Source organism: Rhineura floridana, chromosome 4 (genome assembly GCF_030035675.1).
Source record: "Rhineura floridana isolate rRhiFlo1 chromosome 4, rRhiFlo1.hap2, whole genome shotgun sequence".
Classification (NCBI taxonomy): Eukaryota; Metazoa; Chordata; class Lepidosauria; order Squamata; family Rhineuridae; genus Rhineura; species Rhineura floridana.
In genome coordinates this window covers 82,442,771-82,466,443 of record NC_084483.1, presented here as the reverse complement: position 1 = coordinate 82,466,443, position 23,673 = coordinate 82,442,771, and the positions used below count along the sequence as shown (strand labels likewise).

Genomic DNA, 23,673 nt, shown 5'->3' with positions numbered 1-23,673 from the left:
GTTTGTTTGACAGTTGTCAAGTTGGAATAAGGAACATTCTTTAAGCAAATTCTAGAGGGGTACCCATTTTAGTCTGCTGCAGCAAATATACAAGTCTTGTGCCATCTCAAAGATAGATTTATTGTGGCACGAGATTTCACGGACTAGATCTCACTTCAGTTGCTTATGGCACAATAAATCATTAGACTTTAAGGGGGTGTAAGATTGTTTGTACCTCTTAAACAAATTAGCACCTGGCAAGCACCTTCAAAATCTTAATAACAACTAGATTTCGGATCAGGATGGGATTGGGAATTGGCAATGGAACTGCAATAGCTTATCTGCTTTTGCTATCTAATGAGTTTTAGCTCCATTAGCTAAAATGAATATGAAACACTGCTGACTCATCTGTGAGGCAAGATAGAGGACTGTCTGTTGACATTACATTGTTCATCCTTTTGGAGCAGACTGTACACATTGACATTATCCTAATTCTAACAGTACTGGATGTTTTATTGAAAGGTCACTGAGTTACTTGCATGTGCATACACACACAATCTTTTATATGTTTGAAAATTCAATAAGCAAAAAAGGATAAAGGAAAGTAGATATAGGTAAGACGATATATTTGAAATAATCAAAATGTTCCCAACAAGGAAACCTTAGCTCAAATGTTAAATGCTATGTGAGTGTAGGGTTGCCATATTCCAGTTCCACAAATCCGGGCAGGCTAATTTGCATATTAAGCAAATATTTGCATATTATGCAAATATTTGCATATTAATATTTAGATTGTCCAGTTGTTTTATTTTTGTACCTAGGAATTACCACCAAAAACTGGGGAAAGATGTGAGAAATCTTTTTTTAAAAAGCAACATTTTCAGCCTTAAATGCCTAGACTCTAGTTTCCAACACTATGGAATATTGATTGATTGATTAAGAGGATTTATATCCTGCCCTTCTGCTGTTAAAAACAGAGCTCAGGACAGCTTACAAATATAATAAAAACAATAAAAATACACAATCAATATAAAAACATAATAAAAACACAAAATAGCAACAAACATAAGTAAGTCAGGGCAGCAGTGCTGGTCATTGACCGAAATAAACTTATTTAGATTTTTTAGTATGGTTAACCATTACATATACGATATATTTCAGAGATGTGGTGGGTGGAGAAAAACAAGAAGCCAAAATATTAGAAAAAGGAGTCTTTCACACCACATGCTCAGTTCTAAATACTGTTGCAGCAAGTTTTACAAGTTCCTCCAGTATTCCACTGGTGCAGGCACTCAGACATTCAAAGTATCTGTATGTTTCTTAGGTTTTATAAAAGCAGAGCTTTGCTTAACTCAAAATTTCTTCTCCCTTTGATCAACCACATCTACACAGGTTCCACCTCCATACTCAAAATGAAACTGGGCCTGGAAGTGTGCAACAACCCCCACATACCTTGCTAATTAGATTACCAATGCCAGGATGTCTGTCCTATCGACTACTTTCCTGCTCCCCCCCCCCCCCGGGCATCATGAAAGACCCAGTCCTGGGCTCAGAAAGAAAATAAATATCTGGTCCTCTTCAAAGTACTGATAAGCCTCTTGTTTTAATTAAAATAATAATTATAAATTCTTGCTCTTATCACTAATGGGAGTTAATTATCTTGCATATGCTGCTGTTGCTTCTATGGCTGTAATGGAGTGAGGTTAAAGATAAGTGAAATGGAAATAGGAAAACAACAACACAAAAGGCAGTAACACTTTCCTAAATGTAATACCATACCAACCACAACAAGATTCCTATGAGTAAGGCAGAAAACTCAGCATTCCACAACCAGTCAGGATTCATAACCAAAAACCCAAACTAAAAAAATCCTAGCAGCCAGTCAGCCAAGGTCTCAGAAATCCCCATACAGCACAACCTGACCTGGGGACTGCAGTTAATGCAGAATACTGCAGCACACTGCAGCACAATTGCTGACATGAGTGAGATCCTATCAGCACATAATACCTCTGCTCTGAAATCTGCATTGGTTGCTGATTTGCTACCAGGCCAAGTTCAAGCTGTGCTTTCCATGTTATGGGTGCCACATAGTACAGTACTTGTTCTACTCTTGTAAGAAATCAGTCCTGTAAAGTGGCAGCACCTACGCTTTGGAACTCCTTTCCTATTGACATTAGGCAGACACCTCTTTTCAGCACCTGCTAAAATCAGTTTTCTTGAGGCAAGCCTCTCCAGGCATGTGGAAGCTATTGTGTTTTTAAATCTGTTTTTAACTCACTGTTGGTTTTATTATTTTGAATGTTTTTAAGTATCTGTCCTTAACGCTTTGGCCAATAATTTTATTGTTTTAATTCTTTCTGTAAACCGCTTTGAGATTGTTTACAATAAAGCGGTATATAAATGTTGTAAATAAAAATACATAAATAAATGTTGGAGTCACTGTAGCCCTTGAGTCTCTTCCCACTTTTAGGAACCAAGGAATCTGCCTTATACTGATTCAGGCCATTTCGTACCATGATTTCTTAAATGCAACACCATACCAACCACAACAAGATTCCTATGAGTAAGGTAGAAAACTAAGCATCTCACAACCAGTCAGGATTCCTAACCAAAAACCAAAAATATGATAAATGAAGAAATATTTATATACGCATAACTATCAAATATATTTATTATTTACACAAACTGTAAAGATATTTATAATGCAATCGTAGGTTTATTTACTCAGAAGCAAGTCCCAGTGTATTCAGTGGGGCTTACTCAAACAGGGACAGAAATGCAACCTCAAGTGATAAGCGACTTCATTCACACAACCCAAAATTCCGAATCATGCCACTTTATGCTGTTTTGCAACTGTTTATACTTGTTTTTATGGTTATTGGATTTTAAATGGCTTTATTTCTTGTTGTGAGCTGCCTTGGTTTCCAACCCTACCTCACAGGGTTCTTGGAAAGACTACACACACACACACTGCACATGTATAAATACATACAGCCCATAGAATAGTTTATTGTCAAACCAGTTGGTCATTGCAGAAAAATCAGTATTAGTTTTAAAAAAATCAGTATTAGTTTCCTACAAAATAAAAACTGTAATACCTAAGTAAGCCCTGCCTACTTGCTTTAAAATAGGACAGGAGGAGAGGACAGAAAGAGTTAGAACACGAACACAATTCTTTTTTACATTCACTCCAAAGTCCCATTGATTTCCAGCACATTCATAACCATGTGTATTCAGAAGTAAGTCCTGTTGAATTCAATGGGATTTACTCTGGGCATATGGGATTAGCATTCCTTTTACAAAAGCAAGTATTGGAAAGGTTTTCAAAACACTGCCCAGGACCTGACTCCTGCACACAAGAGGAAAAAAAACAAATGTATATACTTACCCAATTTATGAGATTTTCAGATAAACAGGGGGGGAAACCACCATTTTCTGGCATTGCAATGAGGTTTTCTAGACACTGCCTCAGGTCAACCAAATGCAACCCTGGCTTCACTGATTGGCTGCAATCCTGAACGGGCGGGGTTAAAGCTACGAAGTGCTATACAGTACTGTTTAAAGAAAGATTTAACAGTCGGGGGCGGCTGACGTTTTTATGTATATCTCGAGAACCGGACCACCTAGAAACTTAATTTCTTTTGGAAATTAAAGCTGAGAATCCGGGCCACCTAAGGGGCTAAACAGGTGCCAGGTGGCATGCAAAGAATCTGGGTAAAACCTGGCTAACCAGGCAATATGGCAACCCTATGTGAGTGGGATAATAGAAACAGCAGCATGAAATACATGAAAGGATGGGGGGAAATCTTCCACATTATCTTTCTGTTTGATGATTCTATGAGCAAGTAGCTAACAACATAGTTATTTGTCATCAATGTAGCTACTTTGGAATGAAAGAGGTGTAATCTAAAGGAAGCACACAGTCAGTGTGTCCCCTTAGTGGTTTGTGTGATCCCAGGTTTCTCCTGGTTTTGTCCCTGAAACAGCAGACATTCATATTCACAATTTGAAAACTGGTAACCAGGCATACCCAACCCCAATATATATATATATATTTAAAAAGCACTGCATGACTGTTAGTACATTTGACCATTCATCACTGTCTAGTAAAAATAAAGAAAAGAGGACAAAACTGAAAATGAAAAAGGGGTGGGTACTGTTTTTTTTTAATATGACATTCTATGCACAGCTGGCTGTTGCTTGAAACGTGAAGAACTTTTTCTACCTCCTCCAACCGTATCCCTCTATTGAAAGGAGAATGGTGTGTTTGGTTTGAAGATACTGAAGATGTTTCCAGAGCAGCCCCACTGCTTTAAAAATATTAATCATCAATCTGCTTTTTTTGTTTTAGCTGTGGACTTGTTTTCTGGAGTCTGGAACATTTCCTAGTGAATAGTGCTGAAGTGTCTCTTAATTGGCCACACATTTACATGAATCGCTTTTCTGATTTAAGTAGGCTCTGAGTTGCTTCACACATTCTACTTTTATCAATACACCCAAAACGTTTTACAATATGTGCTTCTGGATGCATATACATGTCTCATCCAATTAAACAAATGAAGCAAAACAGGCCTCAGGTGCTATTTTCTAGCTCAGGGGTCAGTAAAATAATAAGGGTTCTCTGTGCATGGACAAATTGCTGTTTCCATGCTGTTGAAGTAAGTACCACAGTAAGTATCTCATCAGGAATTAAGGGGAAAAGCATCTGATTTGAGCCCTGGCATTTTAATTCTCTTTACAAATTCAACTGTCATTTCCCCTTATGCTGCCATTGAACTAAAAAGGCCCTTACATATGAGTAGACATGTATGTAATTATACTGTAAATTTAGATTAGTTTGACTGACAGGTTTATTTGTTTTTATGCTCAATTCTATTCCCTTTTCCTTACCTAGGAGCAAGTCACATTGGACTCAGTAAGACTCAGGGAACTTCTAAGTGGAAATGTACTGTGTGCAGTCTCAGTGGCTTGCACATGCAAGTTTTACCCAGGGCCCAAACATCATCATCATCATCATTACATGTAATCTGGTTTTTCTCATACCTGGAAAAGTCCAGTTAGTACAAATAGCCCGTTATTAAACATCAGCAGTCACCGTCAATGTGGAAGCTCATTAGCTTCCCTTATTTTGAGATATCCTGTATGGTGACATTTCTTTGGGTGATCTCTTCTGTCATACCTACTTTACTTTGCTCCTCACCAAAGCACAACCTAGCCATTTTGTTTCTGGTAGTCGAAACAAAGCAAGTGTGCCTATTTCAGCCAACTGCTGGATGCTGAAAGCACCTCTGAATTTCAACCACCCAGTTTGAAGGAGTTATTCTGTCAAGATGTCCACATAGTAAACATGGAGGACTACCTCAGAGACTGTAATTGGAGTACATATATTGGTCTTTTTATTTTTTAAAAAATATCTGGAGCTCTTGTGCAGGATCTTTTTATCATAATTTTGCAATTTTATGGATTATTATTATTATTATTATTATTATATTTATATCCAGCCATTCCTCCTAGCAGGGGCCCAGGGCGGCAAACAAAAGCACTAAAAACATTAAAATATCATAAAAACAAACTTTAAAAAACATTAAAACAAAACATCTTCAAAAATGTTACATAAAAAAGCCATGAAAACATCTTCTAAGATTAAAAACATTATAAAAAAGAAAGTTTAAGAACATATTAAAAAGCAATTGTAGCTAAATATCACTCTTGTGCAAGACCTCTATGTCTAAACAAAAACAAAAGGATATCTCCCTTGCTCACTTTTCTAAAAGCACAAACCTCCATTTTGTACATTGTGAAGCATGATCAGCAAATGAAAGGACACTTCTGGTGAATTATAGGTGTGTGCACACAGGCATAGAAATACCTGCATGTATGCCCAGAGTGGAAAATGGGGGATGGGAAGCAGGGGTGTAGTCATCCAGACCTTAGACCCCTTACGTTTTTGGGAGAAGAGTCCCTGCCGGGTTCCTGTGTCTCCAGTGTCCTTTCCTGCTGATTGGAGCCAATCAGAGTGAAAATATGTTAGTAAGCCACTGAGAAGACTCCTGTCAGTAGCTAACATACTCCCCTTAGTATAGCAATCAAAAAGGGAAAGTCAGCAGAGGAAGTTCCTTCCCTTACAGCATCTTAGTACATTTACCCACCCAGAAAATAGCAGATCTAGCTGAAAGGCAACACCCGGAGACCTGCATTGATCCTTGCAGTACACCACTAAGGGAAAGTACTCTAAACGAAGTAACAGACTGAAGGTTCATTTTATTGTATAATCTTAGAAGGGGGGTTGGCTGTGAGGGTGCATGGTGTGACTATCAAGAAGGACTCCTGCACTTCTATATTTACCACTACGCTGCTGATGGGAAGCAGTGATAAAGGGAAAGGCACAAATACATAAATAAGCAAAATCATACCACAGATATATTCCATCAAGCTCTGCTCACTCTTGTGGTTGCCAAAACAGTAGAATAGCAAAAATATGTGACTGAATTTTTTTTAAAAAAGGAAAGTGTGAAAGTTAATGTCCCAGTCACGCACACAGAAAAATCTGATCTGAAGGACCCGTTTGCGATAAGCATGTATAGGATTGCGTTGTTAAATACTTTTCTATCACGCAATATTTTTCTCTTGTATTATATAAGTCTTTATTGCTAGTGTATCCTCTCAAGATTTTGTAAACTGCTTCTGGAGGTTATCTGAAACGTGGTGTATAAATGGTTATAAATAAGTGCACGTGAGGAAAAAGCTTCTTCAGTAATGTGTAGTTAGGGTGCAGGCGGAGTGCTAAAGAAGCAACTTTTGATTTAAGAATGGAATAGCTATTTGGCAAATACGCAAGCGTGATCCTCCCTTAAAGAAAAAAGAAAGTATGGGCAAGTTAAGGGCAGAAGCTTCCGTCAAACGTCGTTCTCTGCCTGCCATGCGCCTATCCATGGTGCTCCCCATTTTCTTAGCTCTATGGCCTTAGCCAGTAAGTTGACGCATGCGTATTGAAGACCAAGCGCTCTTACTCTTCGCCCAGCTCGTTCTCCTTATACCAGTCGGTCGCCGTCTCCGCTGCTTGGGTGATGGGCTGAGCTGGGAAAGTCCGCAGTTGTGGGCTGGCGGCAAGGAAGGCGGCGGCTTCTCTGTTCCCCCGAGCATGGAGAGAGCCATGGAGCAGCTCAACCGTCTTACCAGGTCCTTGCGCCGCGCCCGCACCGTCGAGTTGCCCGAGGGTAAGAGGAGGATGGAGGTGGGAATAGCAGATAAGTGTTGCTTGTCAGAGGAGCATGGGAAGAGGCCATTGGCCAGGAAGCACCGGTGCTGCTGAGAGGCAAGGGGAGTGAAAAGAGAGCGCGGGAGGGCTTTTTGTGATGGTGGTGAGGCGACCCGTGAGGACTGGCAGGTAGAAAGGAAGTTAGGACCACGGTAGTCTCTGGGGAGAGAAAGTGGGGTGCTTCATTTTTTATAATAAGGGAGCGCTTCCTTAAGCTAAGAGCCTCAAGGCTTCCTGGAACGGAAGTCGTGGCTTGTAGTCTGGTGCCCTTTCCTTCTAATCCCGGATCTGTGGGGAGCTTGCTGAGACGACTTGTTGACAGGGTTATAGGATTGCTTCTTGATGAGGGAAATGCCCTTGGTACGTGTTAAGAGGTACTTCTGGGGTAGCTCACATTCCTGTACTTATCTTAGACAATTAAATATTGGGTTCCAGTTAGTGGTGTTCTGTGAGAGGGATCTCTGGACAGAGTTTAAGTGTGTGTTACAGGGATGTATTTTTTTAATATAATGTTTTGTTGAGTTTTACATCAATAACGTCAACAAAACAGCAGAACAAGAATAGTGGGAGTCTCACTGACTCAGATAACTTTTTGGGTTTCAACTTGGAACATGTTTTAAGTGCAAAGTTTCAGCACTAGGATGTGTGTAAGTGGTAGCTGACATGTGGCAGGCACATAAGGTTGGGTGTTGATTCCCTATCTTTTTGCCCAGACTTGGGCAGACTTCAGGTTTGACAAAACTGTTTTGTTTGTTTTACTAAAAATCCCAGATCTACCAAGCAGAGCCACGTGCAAAGACATACAGTTAAAGAACTGGGTGCCTCTGAGCGTATTCTGAGCCTAGGAATAGACTTTCAGTACTAGAACTGCACTGAGTTCACAGTCCTTTTGTACAAAAAATGAAGTTTTCTTAATTTTGTTAGCCTAATCCAGGTGGAAGAAGTTGTTAAGCAGCTGGGAGCCAGAAGCTCTTGTCAATCTACTGTAAACCATCCAGAGCAGGTGTGGCTGGTGTAGTGGGGCGGTGTTGTAGAGGCTTCCTGACATTGGTATTGCTGCAGCTTACCTGGGCAGTGTGGGATTGGGGCAGAGCTTTGGTGAGACTGAGGTTGTGTGGGCACACCAGTTAACTCATCTAGTCCCACACTTGCTGCTATTCTGCCCCACCTAGTCCAGGTAAGCGGTAGCAATAGCGATGTCAGGAGGGCAGCTACATGGAACTGTTTTGGCTGCTAATGGCCCAGAGTTTGACCAACTGATGCTGATCTAAAGTCTGCCAGCTCTTATTTTAGACCCTGAAAGCCAGTGTAAGTCAGGACAGTAATGCTGGGCTAGATAGACCATCAATATGACCCTGTGTATGGCAGATCCATATGAAAAAAATACAAAGGGGAGCTTGAGAATCTGAGAAAGGGCTTCTTCACCAGCAGTGTAATGTCCAGGCTTCACCATAGCATCATTCACATTAGAAACCAAGTACTTCCATTTTTCTTGGGTATGTATGAACTAGCAGTTTGAAAGAATGTAGTTTGGTTTTCTTCTAGTATGACAAAAATATGTGTGCAAACCTTATTCCCTTGCTGAAGTCCTCCACGAGGTAGAGGCTTCTGTAAGGGACCCTTGGAATGGTCAGGTGTTGGTTGGTGTGGTAGTTTACAAGGCAAGGGAAAGGTGGAATTCAGGGTAAGAACGTTATGGCTTCCTTCATGCCTATTTATTTATTTATTTATTTATTAAATTTCTATACCGCCCCATAGCCGAAGCTCTCTGGGCAGTTCACAACAAGCAAGACAGCAAAATACAATTAAAACCATTTATAGAACAATTTAAACATACTAAAATACAAATATACTAGCATACTAAGATGCTAAAAATAAGTTGAGATGTTAAAATGTTAAAATTAAAATTATTAAATTATTAAATTTATTAAATTTATTGAAATGCCTGGGAGAAAAGGAATGTTTTAACCTGGCGTTGAAAAGATAATAATGTTGGCGCCAGGCGTACCTTCACAGGGAGATCGTTCCATAATTTGGGGGCCACCACTGAGAAAGCCTTACATCCCTATTTTGTCTAACTTTATTAGTCCAATTGAATGACAAATGACCAGTGGAGAGTGAGGGAGAGACGGTGCGTGTATGACAGTGGCTGCATCATACACTTTTTTTGGACGTGATTGCACTAAAAATAAAATGCTGACACATCTTGAGAATGTGTCTATTCCAGAACTAACAAAACATTACCAGGAATGTTTCTCAGTAATTATTATCTGCACTGATTACATGTATGTGTTCATAACAAATATTATGCAACACAGGCTGTCATCCTATAATCCACTGAATACAAACTTGAGGAAACATGCAAAGCAGGGCTGTGGAGTTGGTACGCCAGACCTTCGACTCTGACTCCTCTATTTTTCTACTGTTTTGAACTACAACTCCCACGAGCCCAATCCTTGGGGCTGATGGGAGTTGTAGTTTAAAAAAGTAACTTTTCCAAGCTCTGGATTCACGTGGTGGTGATGAAATGCCTTGTGCTACCATTTTACTACAGTAAATTTGTTACTACTAGTTAATATACATTTGCCATTTATGAAGGAGTTGGAGTCGGAACATTTCTACCGACTCCAACTCCACCCAAAATTGCTTCCGACTCCCGTCTCCACGACTGCGACTCCACAGCCCTGATGCAAAGGATTGTACTGTCAATGAATATGGCATGGTGGGGGAAGGTTAACAGAAGTCATCACATGGACCCTTTTCTGAGAGGACTGGGTTTTTTAAAAAAGTGAATACAACTCTGTCGTCCACTATTTTATTTAAGTAAGAATGAGATTCTTTTTAATCTCAAAGTAAAGATGAAGGAAATGAGTTTACTGAAAGCTCTTTTGAACTCTTCTATAGCGTTATGTGGTTTTTGATAGCTATTCTCGTCTAGTTACTGGAAACTTTTAATATTCCCTTCATACCTCATCCTCACCAGTTTCAATTTGCTTTAAAGTTTGCATCTGCATAACAAAAGATCCTTCCTAATTTTGTTAATTTTACAATCTCATTTTGTAGCCCAAAATCTCTGGAGCTGAGGATATTGTGATTTCTTGATTCTGCAACTGAACAAGAGAATTTATTTGACTAATCATAGTGGCAAGCAAGTCTATTTTGTTTTTAAAAGTCCTTCAAAAATATTCAATATTGTCAAATGTTCACTTTAGTCTAACTGATAGCAGCCAGATTGACATTGTTATTTCGGCCATAGGCGGACCAACCTTTGATGCTTACGTTTGAAGAAAGCTTTTGTTTTCTAGAGTGGTGCTCAAAGATTTTGCTAAGCTGATGCCTCCATTCTGTGTCATAACGATAATTTAATTTCTGCACAGATAATGAAACTGCCGTCTACACTTTAATGCCAATGGTAATGGCTGACCAACACAGGTGAGTTTTCATATCTAGATCTGTACAACATGCAAATATTGGATCTACAGCAGCCCCAATTTTAGTATAACATAGTATATAGATATACGCAATATTTATTTATATACACAGTATAGATATACACATTATTTATTTCCTAAGGTACTGGCTTGGCTATAGGCTGTTGTTAATCTTCTATGACATGAATGTTTTATTTTGCAATTTAGGTAAGGGTTTTGTCTTAATGATCACAGGTCTAAAATAGATTGTTATTATTATTAAAATGTATTACCTGCCCTTCACCCAGAGGTCTCAGAGCGGGTTACAACAATTTTAAAACACATAATTCAAACAGTTAAAAACAACCTAAACATCACAGAAAATATGGTGGGTCCTAAAAATATACATCTCGGGTAGAAGGCCAGGATAAAGAGGTGCGTCTTCAGCATTTGCTGAAAGTTGTACAATGGTGTTGCCAGACAGACCTCAGTGGGGAGAGAGTTCCACAGCTTAGGGGCTGCCACAGAGAATGCCACCACCCCCGAGCTTCCAAGGGTGGTAGAACTACCAAACGAGTCCCCTCTGCCGATCTCAACACCCGAGAGGGTCTGTAGGGAAGGAGGCAGTCTTTCAGATATTTGGGACCTAATTTGTTTAGGGCTTTAAACACTAACATGAGCACATTAAACTGTGCTTGGAAATGAACTGGCAACTATTGCAGTTGTTTTAAAACAGGGGTTATACGAGATCTAAAGTGAATCCCAGCCAGTTATCTGGCTGCTGCATTTTGGGCCAGTTGAAGTTTCCAAGTTGTCTTCAAGGGCAGCCCCACATAGAGCACATTGCAATAATCCAGTCTGGAAGTTACCAGAGCATGGAGCACTGTGGCCAAGCCTTCTCCATCCAAATGGGGTTGAAGCTGGCAAACCAGCCAGAGCTGGAAAAAGGAACTCCGAGCCACTGAGGCCACCTGAATCGCCAGTGACAATGTTGGATCAAGGAGTACCTCCAAGTTGCGGACCTGCTCCTTCAAGAAAAGAGCAACCTCATCCAGAACGGGCCATCTTCCCACCTGCTGGACTTGAGAACTCTGGACACATAATACACTTGTCTTTTCATGATTCAGCCTCAATGTATTGGCCCACATCCAGTCCATCACTGCCTTCAAGCACTGGTTCAACACCTCAGCTGCCTTTCCTGATTCAGTTGGAATAGATAGGTAGAGCTGGGTAGCATCTGCATGTTGATGGCACCTCACTCCAAATCTCCTGATGACAGCTTCTAGTGACTTTAAATAGATGTTAAATAGCATGGGGAACAAGATGGAACCCTGCTGAACACTACAGTATAATTCCCATGGTGCTGAGCAGTAGCCTTCCATAACTGCTTTTTGGAAATGGCTCTGAGGGTATGAGCGGAACCACTGAAGCACAGTACCCCCAACCCCCACCTCCTTGAGATGTTCCAGAAGGATACCATAGTCAAAAAGATGTCATCAACCAGGGCTACCAATGCAGTTTCAGTGCCGTGGCAAGGCCTTAAGCCAGAGTGGAATGGATCCAAGTAACAGTTTTTTCCAAGCATGCTTGAAGCTGAACCGCCTTTACCTTCTCAAGCATCTTGCCCCAAAAGCGGATATTTGCCACTGGGCAATAGTTGATTAAAACTTCTGGGTCCATGGAGATCATCCTAAAGAGGGGACACACCACTGCCTCCTTCAAGGCAGATGGTACCTCCACCTTCTCCAGCGAAGCATTAATCACTCCCTGGACCCACCCAGTCAGTCCCCTATGGCTAGTTCTCAGCAGCCAGGATAAGCAAGGGTCAAGGGGGCAGGTGGTGGGTCGCACTCTTCATGCAGCTGGTCCACATCTTCAGGCCGCAGTCATTGAAACTGATTATATCTTGCCCAAGGATTTAAAAAACAAACAAACTGCTGAAAGCCATTTAGGCCAAGTTGAGTTTGGAAGAAACACACGTTAAACAAATTATGTTTCTCTGTTGATATTTCTCCTAAAGCAGAGCAATTCTTGTTTGTAACAATGGGACTATGTAAGTATGGCAGAATTAGATAGCTCTTTTCCAATTTCCTAGTACAGGATACAATTTTAAATGAGTGTGGCTAGAATTCATTTCAAAATAATAAACATCTAACACCTTGGATTTTGTGGGGAGGGGAAAATAAATTGAAGAAAAAAGACAAAATTAAATACTAATTATGTAGAGGTTGCAAGACGTTACGTTGTACAAAGTTGATGCCTTTTTTAGGATTTGTTTTTAAACTTCATAGGTATACAGTAGTGAGATGAAAACAGATCTTTTTAGAAAGACTTTACTTAATCCCCAACAGTGGAAGTATCTGTATTTAAGCTGACTGCACTACAGAAACATAAATTCTATTGAGATTTAGAACTCAAAGTCCTGTCCTAAGTATATTACATGCAAGTATTCCTGTTAAAGTTGTTAGAATTCAGCTGGGCACCAATGTTTAATTTGGGTTGTAGGTTGGAGTTCCTATTTTCTTCTTCAGTGATGTGGCATACGCTGCAGGCATCTGCTTACTCTCACAAGTAGTTGAAAATACGGATTTCTTGCTAACTAAAAATTACTTTCATGTTTTAGGTCTGTTTCAGAGTTGCTGTCAAATTCAAAGTTTGATGTGAATTATGCATTTGGACGTGTGAAGAGGAGCTTGCTTCATATTGCAGCTAAGTAAGATCAAGTTCCAAAGCCCATCAGTTGTTACATTATGAAGGACAGGTTTACGTTAGTTCTCCAGATCTTTGTTGAAGACACTTGCTTTCAGATTATTATTGTTAATGTTATTGCTTGGTGTGTTGAATAGGGGTGAGCGAGAATTTAGCTGAATTTGGATTCAGCACCAGATTTTTCAATGGTCTGCATATTCTCTGTTTTGGAGAAGCAATCCTGTTTGCTCTGAACTTAAGCAGCTTTCCCCCGACACTGGTTTTTTTACCCTTGAATATCCCTTTGAACATACTGTTCTTTTATTGATTTTACAGCAGCACAGTATAGCAGTACACTTTTCTCTTTTACTCTTTCTCTCTGCCACCTCCCCTCCACTCAAATAATCCAAGCTCCAAGTCAAATCGCCCATGTTAAGGACTCTAGGCTTGCTGGGGAATGGGCACTGAAAGCTGCTTTCCTTATTTCCTTTCCAAAAGGAAAACATCAGTTTCTGCTTGCTCTCATGAAAACTGACCAGCCTCAGTCACAGGAGAGGAGGAGGCAGTGAAGCCACTATTCTTTATCAATATTTTCTTTCAAATTATCTCTGCTGCCTCCTCTTCCTCTGCTGTGACTGAAGCTGGTCAGTTCTCGCATCAGTGATCAGAGACTGGCTGTTTTCCTTTTGGAAAGGAGGAAAGCAGCTTTCAGTGCTCCTCCACCAGCTTTGCAAGCTGTCCTTAACATGGGCAAGACTTGGCTTGCTTCCTCCTGCTTGGAAGATAATATTGATATTTTCTTTCACGTTGATATTTCCTTTCAAAATATCAATAATTTGAAAGAAAATATCAATATTTGAAGGGAGGGAAAAATTTGGACTGTTAAAAGCAGTGGATAGCAGACAAAGAACAAACTTAAACTGATACTTCCTGTTAGGTTTATGGAATGTTTTTGAAGTGGCACCAGTGTTGATTGGGATGGACGGTAATGGTGAATATAAGACATAAGAGGAGCCTGTTATCAAAACAAGATGCAGCAGTAGATAGTGGCCAATCAGATGTCTGTGGGAAGCCCTCAGACATGATATGAGAGAAATAACACTTTCTTATTTGTGTTCCCCAGCAAACTGGTATTCAGAGGCATCTGATACTGGAGGTAATGCAGACATCATGGCTGCTAGCCATTGATAATGTTATTGTCCATGTCTAATCCCCTTTTAAAGCCATCAACGTTGGAGGCCATCAATACAACATGGTGCATCGTTTCCAGAGTATAGATTAGCCTTCCCCAACCTGATACCGTCCAGATGGTTTTGAACTATTGTTCCCATCATCCCCAGGTATTATGGCCAATGGTTAGGGATGATAGAAGATGGGCTACAACTCCTGTAATTTTTGACCATTGGCTGTGCTGACTGGGACTGATAGGAGTAGTAGTTCAACAGCCTCTGCAGGTTAGCCACCCCTGCTTTACAGAATACCTTCATTTAAATGCATACTAACTTGTTTAATGTATGCAGATCTGCTTTTTTCTAAATGTCAATGGAAAATAGAAATCAGTTAAAATACAGTTTTAAAAAAAAGAGATTGGCTACTGCAAAATTAATCTTAATTATTTGCTTATTCAAAAGAGTTATTTAACATTCAAGCTATAGTTTTCAAATTTGATACAGTGTCATGCTTTTTGTTCTGGAAGTTATCATTTTCTATTCAAGCTTCTTTGACCTTTTATTAAAATCTTTCTAACCTCTTTTCTCAGCTGTGGGTCAGTTGAATGTCTAGTTCTCCTGTTAAAGAAAGGTGCAAACCCCAACTATCAAGATATTTCAGGGTGTACTCCACTTCATTTGGCTGCTAGAAATGGGTAAGATGTGTGGTTTATTCAATTTAGCTTTTCAATCCTAAATTGAGTAGTCCTTCAAGAATAGCTACTATTCAGCCTCTGGTCTTCTGGTGAGGCTTGTATAGGAGTCCTGCAGAAGCTCTATAGCAGAGCAGAAGCCACATTTGTTTCATTGCTCTATGGATAGAATATGGCTGCTGGATTAGCATTTTATTTTATCTTCTCAGTGTTTTAGTGTTATTTATATAAATATGACTGTGTTCCTTTTTTTTTAAGACTTGGAAGCATGCCAACTTAATGTTTGTTCAAATTAAATCTAAGAATATTGTTGCTGTCATGAACCTACTTTTTATATAAATATGTTTCTTGGAGGGAAGAGGGCATCTCCATAGTTGAAGGGTGTTCTGTTACTGTTTTCTCTTGTTGCTGATTTTTGTTGGCTATAGTTATGCATTGTGTATTAGTTTTAGGTGGATGTTTGTTTCTGTTATTGCTAGCTTTTATTAGTAGTTGGATAATTTTAGTTGTATTATGTTGTATTTTAGCATTATTTTGAAAGCTTGAAAGAGTTTTTATTCCATTCTATTTTGTTTTATTCTATAGCAACACGGTAGAATTTGGTATCATGAAAATCTTAGGTTGTTTGCAATGCTGTGCAAGCAGATTCTGTGTATGCAGTGGGACTTCTTTTCCTCTTCCCATGTACCCCCAAAATCTTTTCTGGAGGGTTCCCAATGTTCTGGAGCAGATGTTGAGGACACATAGGGGGCTGCAGGCAGTAAGAAATGAAGGGGAACTTTTATTTTCTATTTTATTTCTTACATTTATACCACGCCTTTCTTTCATCTTAGAAACCCAAGGCAGCATACATGTGGTTCCCAGGCAGTCTCCCATCCAGGCACTGACCAGACCCAGATTGTCTTAGCTTTAGCAAGGTGGTGGCCTCATGTGCAGACCATAGTCTAGGACTTCCATTGTGTACACATAAACCTTTTGTGCAGATGGAGCTGTAGTGTTGGATACAATCCTATAACCCAGTCACCAAGCCCAAGTATTTCTGTGTATTTTTAGTTTCTATGAATTGTTAGTCTCAGAACAGTTATGTTTATGTTGAAAAGCTTCATGTACTAATACTTTAATACTGTTCTTGTGAACCGCCCAGAGAGCTTCGGCTATGGGGCGGTCTATAAGTTTAATGAAATAAATAAATAATCCTATCCTTTTAATTTTTCTTTTAAAACTAGAAACATGGCTGTTCTGGCCTTCAAATGAACCTTGGAAATATATAGTGGTTGAAACCTGATTCATACACTATGGCTCTAAACCTATACACTTGTGGTTGGGAGTAAGCCATATTGACCTCACAGGGGCTTTCTTCTGAAATCAGATGCAAAGGATTGCCCTGTTATTGGGTCTGCATCTCTCTCTCTTTCTTGCACCCCCATAAGCTCAGTTTATGTAATTTTTCTTTTAAAAGGAAAAAAAATCATGTATGTCAGGTCTCCAGGTGTACTACCTGTCTTGCAGATTATGTAGTGTTACGTTGTAGGAACACTCAGTTATTACACCACATATGGATATCCAGCTAATGAAGCAGCCCCAAAAAGCTAGAGGAGAAACTGAGAAAGTCTTATTTTATTGGGCTTATGGCTAATATTGAACCTATTTTCTACACAGCCAGAAGAAATGCATGAGCAAGCTTCTAGAATATACCGCTGATGTCAATATTTGCAATAATGAGGGCCTGACAGCAGTAAGTCCTGTAATTTTGTTCTTATTACCCTTCATTTAATATCTCTATTCTGTGATCATACTTAAACTTGCTTATTTTACTGCTTGATCTTTTTCTGATAATAATAAAAAATGTAATGAGCTGTACTTATAGTCCTTGGTAGCTAGTGGAAATAACATATCTAGGGTTCTGAAAATTGAAGGTCTGGCTGGTGATGCTGAATTGCTGTTTAATCTGTAAAATACGTTGACGTGCACTGGATTGTACTCTTTAAACATGCAGTCTTCTCACTGAAGATTTAACCAGGTACATGATATGAAGCAAGTATTATAATCTATGATGATACATTAATGCTGAACAAACACTCACTTGTATGTACAACAGATCTTGAATCTTTTTTCTTTTTGTTTAAATTGTCACCATCACCACAAAATCCTTAGTCTTCCACTCCTATATTATGTAAGGTAAAATATAGGACAGCTATGAGAGATTAATAGTGGTTTTGGCGTGAACACTAGTTGAGTTCATTGGTGGTAGGAGGAAGTGCCTGTTTGGGTTCTGTTGTTTGAAGGTGTCTTGAGTGCCTTAAGGTAGCAGCACCCAAACAACACTAATCCCTCTCTAGTCTTTTCCACAGGAAGGACAGTGGGAAGGGAATGCCCCAGCTTGGTTGCTTCACCAATGGTGCCCAAGCAAGAGGTCACAGTGTGTGCAGTGGGGTGCTACTGCTGAGCTACCTTCTCAGCTTTGGTGGTACTGTTGCTTGCCAGTACTGGGAGAGGATAGGACAGGGTGGTGGTGAGGGTGTAGAAAGTACCAGATTGGCAGTAATGGGTACAGATCCCAGTGCTAACCCCACCCTTGCTGCTGTCCTGTCCCAGTCCCCACAAGCAGTAGCACCGCTATATCTGGCAGTGTGGTGCAGCAGTTAACTTCATGTGCTGTGACTACAGATAAGCCTTTCTCACTGTCCTTTTCTGGTCTGCTGCTTGGAAGGCTGGTGGGTGGGGAGTTTGCCAGTTTGGCTGCCAAACCCCTGCTTTGTTCCCCAAATGAGGAACTGGGGAGGTAGTGAGGATTGCTTCATAACTGCTGAAATGATCACTATCCATCTTTGCAGCTTCAAAGTTGAGATGAAGGCTGCTTATTCATCATTTTCACCAGCTTTGTTATTCACATTGCTATGGAGCGGGATAGAAGGCTGTTTGCTCTTGAATATCAGTTGCCTGGGGTGGGATGGCAAGCAGTACTTGTGGGCTTCTCAGAAACAGGCTGTCCATATTGGAGAAACAAATAGATACACAAGGTGGATGTTTGGCCTTATCTAGCAAGGGCTCTTTTTTTGTTAAGACAAGTGCAGCTACCGATTTGGGGCACATTTATAGCGTTTGCTCTGTACAAGGAGAGGTTGCCATGTGAGTATGGGAATTCTTAGGGCCAACTTGGCATAGTGGTTAGAATGTTGGATTTGGACTAGGGAGGCCACTCAGCTTTGAAGCTCCCTAAGTCAATGTTATTAGATTAGTCACTGTGCCAACCTAGCCTAATATGTTTGTGTTCATAAAGTAAGTGTGTGGAGAGAGCGAGAGCGAGCATGTCCACCAAGCTTAGAGAAGTGTGGGATATGTGTAACTTACAAAACCCATAGTGTTCATGCAGCAGCTGCTTTTTATAGGGTATGTATTTTATATTTTTTGGGTATGTATACATTTGCAACACTGCATGCCTGTTGGAACCTGGGCATCTTGCTCCAGGTGAGTGCATTTTCCTAAATGAAGAGAAAAACATGTTGTTTGTCTGGTGCAGCTTTTGTGGGTTCCACTTTCATGCACCGTTGGAACTTTCAAGTTATTAAGGGAGTTTGTGTATTCAGTATTTATGAATATTAAGCTATTGCTTGCACCTACATACTTTTTATAGGCTAAAATATATTGTTAATGCTAATATTTGCCTGTTGCCTCAAATTTCATTATTTAGATTATTGAATTTATTTGCTGAATGTGTTTCTCCCCCCCCAACTCTGTTATTTTTGTGCGTCCAGATCCATTGGCTTGCTGTGAATGGGCGAACTGAGTTGCTTCATGATCTTGTGCAGCATGTTACCAACGTAGATGTTGAAGATTCAATGGGACAGACAGCACTTCATGTAGCATGTCAAAATGGCCACAAGACGGTAGGCTTGTACATATAACTTACCTTGATTAGATGCTAAGGCTTTAAAACTGTAAGCATTTCTGTGACAAAGATGCACTTTAACAGGGTACGTTAAGAGTTTTGATATATTACTGAATCTCAGCTATCATACTGGTAAGAAATTAGTTTCTTGTTCCTGTGGAAATTGTGGATCTTAGTACTGTAGCTGATTCTGTAGCAGACGAATTATTTACATGGGGATTGTACATTTTTCTGCAATGTTCTTTCACACATGCTTTTTTAAAAAAGTTAATGAATTGGCACCAGTCTATTAGGAGTACGTAGTTTATTCTAATTAGCTTCAGTTAAAAGCTACTCATTTTTAGATTTATACACATAATGACATATCCTGCAATGAGCCAAATTGAACACAATGGGCACAATGCATGTTAATTCTCAAACATGTGTTTGTTGTTCCTTTGAAATCAGTGAGGGTTATACAATAAGCAAATCTTTGCTATTGAACTTGGAAATGTAGGTGGGAGAGAAATGACACTTTTAAGTTTAGCTAATTTTTTAAAAAAGATGTCTCTGTAAATGTTTTTTTTTTAATTGTTGGACATGCTTTTTTGGTAACTAAAGAGAGGGTAACACAGTACAATCCTAGACATGTCTGCTGAGTTCATCAGTGTTTAATCCTAAGTGGGATAGAATTGAAGCTTCAGTAGTACATATATGTAGATTGAATTCATTCAGTTTTTTTCTTTCAAAAAGACAGTTCAATGTCTTCTAGACAGTGGTGCAGATATTAACAGACCCAATGTTTCAGGAGCAACTCCACTCTACTTTGCTTGCAGGTATGGGATTTTTTTTTTTTAAAAAAAACTATTATATGAAATGTTTAAGTTCATATCTAAGGAAATAAAGATAATGTTGGTTTAGGTCTGTAAAATCCATTCTTCACCATCACGCTCACTGAATAGCCTTGAATGAATCACTTTCTCAGTTTTCTTGAACATCTCAGTCTTGCCTTGTATTGAACTGGACTAGTGGCCCACATAGCCGGTACTGGCTGCTGTGACTTGGAGGCCGCCGTCTTTTTCCAGCCCTACTTACTGGGGTTCTTCCAAATTGAGGTCAGAGACTGCTGCTGGGATGTTCTGTATGTGGCCATTTTTCAACTTCCAGAAGGCGGTGTCAAAAGTGCTGAACAATGGTGGTTCTTAGCTGAAGTATAATTTTTATTCGATGCTTTAAATAGAAAGTGTAATGAAAAACATTCAACAATACTGAGGGTTGGTAAATATTAGAAATTTTGAATTAGTAAATCAAGCACTTAATCTAGCACTAGCACTCAGAATTTTTCATTATGTTCTCTTCAAATACAGTAAACCCCTGAGGGGTGTGGGGGTGGAGTACATAACATCTGTGATATCTGGAGTTCTTCTTTGTTGAGGTTGTAAAACCGAGAATAGCAAAAGATTACTTATTTTGGGTAGGCAATTTGCTTTGCCATAATGATAGTGTTGATCTTTGAAAGTCAAACAAAATTTGTCAACTGCTTGCTTCTGTTTGCTGGTCCAAATAATTCCTATTGGGGTGGAGTAGCTCAGTTTTGTCAGACTAACATTCCAACCTTCCACAAAGGAGTTCAGATCAATGTGTAGATTGATTTCTCGCAGCAGCTCTGTGAGGCAGGCTATCTTGAGAGAGAGGCTCACACAAGCCAAAATCTAAGACAGTCATCTAGTCACTATACAACTGTTCTCTGGACAATGTATGCATAAAGCAGTATGTTTATAAGGGATAATCTAAATGGACCAAGAATAAAATGTGTGGTGTTTAGACTCTCCCACATAAAAACACATTTATTAATATATGCATACATGCATGCTCAGTTCATTCCTTCAGTGCCTTGCAAATGGAAGCGTGATGGAATCCAGACCAAAGTCTGGATGGAGAGCCAATTAATAAGGTCCTGTAGTGGTAAGAAAGTCTCTTTGATCAGCAGTCCCCAGGTTTTCTACCTATCATGCTAAATATGCTAATCATGTAAGGCTGCAATTCAGTACACACTTTCCTGGGAGTAAGTCCCATAGAACCCAGTAGAACTTACTTCTGAGTAGACATGGATTACAGCCTTAGTCATTAAATAGTAAAGGGGAAAATCTGTACTTGCTTGAATCAGTCTTTTTTCTTCTGCTTTTACTTGTAATTAAGTTAATGATAAATATCTTCTTATGCTTAAAGAAAAAAGCCTTTTAAGTATTAGTAAATATAGTTTTATAGTAGAGTAATTCCAGAACAACTTAATTCACCTGTGATTTAAGCTGCAATATGAAACAAAGTAGGTGCCTTGTTCAGGGCTGCTTTAGATATTCTATAGAAATAGCAAGAGAGGAAGCATGAGTGAGCGAGGCTTCAAGGTCACTCACAAAGTTCTGTTCTGCATTTGGGCGAACAAGCATAGTCCTCCTTCATGCCAGGTTTGGGAGCATAGGAAGCAAAAGCATGAATCATTCATCCATTTCCTCTTGCTGCTTCTGATTTATGTTTGGAACATCCTAAGTGTCCTTTAGTCAAGAGCTCCTTAGAACTACTTGTTTCATTTTTACAATATTTAATGGATTTAGGTAGGAGTTGGCTGACAGCGGAACATGTACTGAACAGTTGTTATAACCTCTCTTTGATTCATCTAGTCATGGCCAAAGAGACACTGCACAGATTCTTCTAATAAGAGGAGCCAAATATTTGCCAGACAAAAATGGAGTCACTCCACTTGATCTCTGTGTACAGGTACAAACTGGCTTCATGTTTACATGTGTTGCTTAAAACTGCGGTCCAGTACCATTGGAATCTTTTGCCATCAGTTTGAGGGTGTCATTTTCTAATGTGTGGATTTGTTCATGGGAGATGCTACTGTTCTCTCTATCTGTCCAAGAAAAAGGTTGTGTCTCTCCCATCTTCCCATCTTCCTGAGCAAAATGTGTGGTTTCTGGTGCAGGAGCAGCATTCTCCTTGTGCCATAGGGAGATGTGTGACTTCCTCTTCCATATATTATTCTGGCCCTGGAAACCTGGAAAGAGGTTTCATGAGTCACTTGTGCATCATCTGTCAGTTCATCATCCTAATAAACAAAGCCACAGTTTGATTAAAGGTCTCTGAATAGAGGCTTCTGTGTCCTGTGCAGCACCTGGGATATTACTAAGTAGATCTTAAATTTTTTATGCAGTAAGTCTTCGACTCAAATTTGGATAGGTGGCTAAAGATTGATTGTATGCAGAGCTCTTCCTTGAATAAAATTTCACCTAATTCTAGTCTGTGAAATAAATTATTACTTGTAGATGAGCAGTTACTAGCAGAAATGCTGATGAAAGTTAAAGAGGAAAGCACAAAAGCAGGACTACAACTGAACGTCAAAAAGACTAAAGTAATGACAACAGAAGATTTATGTAACTTTAAAGTTGACAATGAGGACCTTGAACTTGTCAAGGATTATCAATACCTCGGTACAGTCATTAACCAAAATGGAGACAATAGTCAAGAAATCAGAAGAAGGCTAGGACTGATGAGAGCAGCTATGAGAGAACTAGAAAGGGTCCTCAAATGCAAAGTTGTATCACTGAGCACTAAAGTCAGGATCATTCAAACCATGGTATTCCCGATCTCTATGTATGGACAGTGAAAAAAGCAGATAAGAGAAAAATCAACTCATTTGAAATGTGGTGTTCTAGGAGAGCTTTGCGGCCACCATGGACTGTGAAAAAGACAAATAATTGGGTGTTAGAACAAATTAAACCAGAACTGTCTCTAGAAGCTAAAATAATGAAACTGAGGTTATCATACTTTGGACACATAATGAGAAGACAGGATTCACTAGAAAAGACAACAATGTTGAGAAAAACAGAAGTGAGTAGGAAAAAGAGGAAGACCAAACAAGAGATGGATTGATATCATAAAGGAAGCCACAGACCTGAACTTACAAGATCTGAACAGGGTGGTTCATGACAGATGCTCTTGGAGGTCACTGATTCATAGGGTTGCCATAAATCATAATCCACTTGAAGGCACATAACAACAACAGATCAGCTTTTTTTTAAAAAAAGGCTACATTCCACCATAATGTGTTCGTCCCTTTAAAAATGCCACACTTGTCAGTCTAATGTGTTTACATTAACTAAGTTATTAATTAATTAATTAAATGTTTTAAAGCATTTTGTACTGCTTTATATACACAGCTCTATTAAAATATAACATAATAAAACCATATAAATCTTTGTACAATCTATTCCAGTAATTGCAATAAAACAAACTCTTCAATAGGCGGTAGTACATGTGGTCAGTATAACAATCTGGGAAGTGCCTCGGTGAACAAGTAAGTTTTTAACATGTGTTCAAAACATAATATAGATATCACATGCCATATCTCTTAGTTAGAAGAACCGTGGTTTTGGTGAAGGATTTCATTGGGATTAGTGGGTTAGGGTAGGTAGGATAGGGATAGCAACTTACTCATTTACTATCACATTTAACATCTTGTATAATAAAGTGTGTTTGTTTGATTCAGAATCCCAAGTGTGCCACCATACTAAGGTCCTATTCTGTATCTGTATTCCTGTACTTATACCAA

At 39.4% G+C, this 23,673-nt stretch overlaps 1 protein-coding gene and 1 long non-coding RNA gene across 7 annotated transcripts in view; one reads left to right on the top strand and one right to left on the bottom strand.

Annotated features, from left to right (window-relative positions):
* The window catches only part of LOC133383204 (uncharacterized), a 40,128-nt gene extending 32,942 nt beyond the window's left edge, over window positions 1–7,186 (bottom strand). The window contains exon 1 of the long non-coding RNA XR_009762210.1: window positions 6,990–7,186. This is a non-coding gene — a long non-coding RNA (uncharacterized LOC133383204). The remainder of the gene's footprint in view (window positions 1–6,989) is intronic.
* The window catches only part of HACE1 (HECT domain and ankyrin repeat containing E3 ubiquitin protein ligase 1), an 84,429-nt gene continuing 67,672 nt past the window's right edge, over window positions 6,917–23,673 (top strand). For 2 of the 6 annotated variants that reach the window (XM_061623446.1, XM_061623444.1), the window contains exons 1-8: window positions 6,917–7,196; window positions 10,615–10,669; window positions 13,271–13,360; window positions 15,095–15,199; window positions 16,856–16,931; window positions 18,952–19,083; window positions 19,818–19,900; window positions 21,743–21,839. In XM_061623446.1, coding sequence (XP_061479430.1) covers window positions 6,962–7,196; window positions 10,615–10,669; window positions 13,271–13,360; window positions 15,095–15,199; window positions 16,856–16,931; window positions 18,952–19,083; window positions 19,818–19,900; window positions 21,743–21,839 — 873 coding nt within the window. In that variant the 5' untranslated portion in view covers window positions 6,917–6,961. Of the gene's footprint in view, window positions 7,197–7,407; window positions 7,598–8,176; window positions 8,734–10,614; window positions 10,670–13,270; window positions 13,361–15,094; window positions 15,200–16,855; window positions 16,932–18,951; window positions 19,084–19,817; window positions 19,901–21,742; window positions 21,840–23,673 lie in introns of those variants that run through there. The other 4 variants (XM_061623445.1, XM_061623447.1, XM_061623449.1 and 1 more) reach the window with 4 other exon arrangements.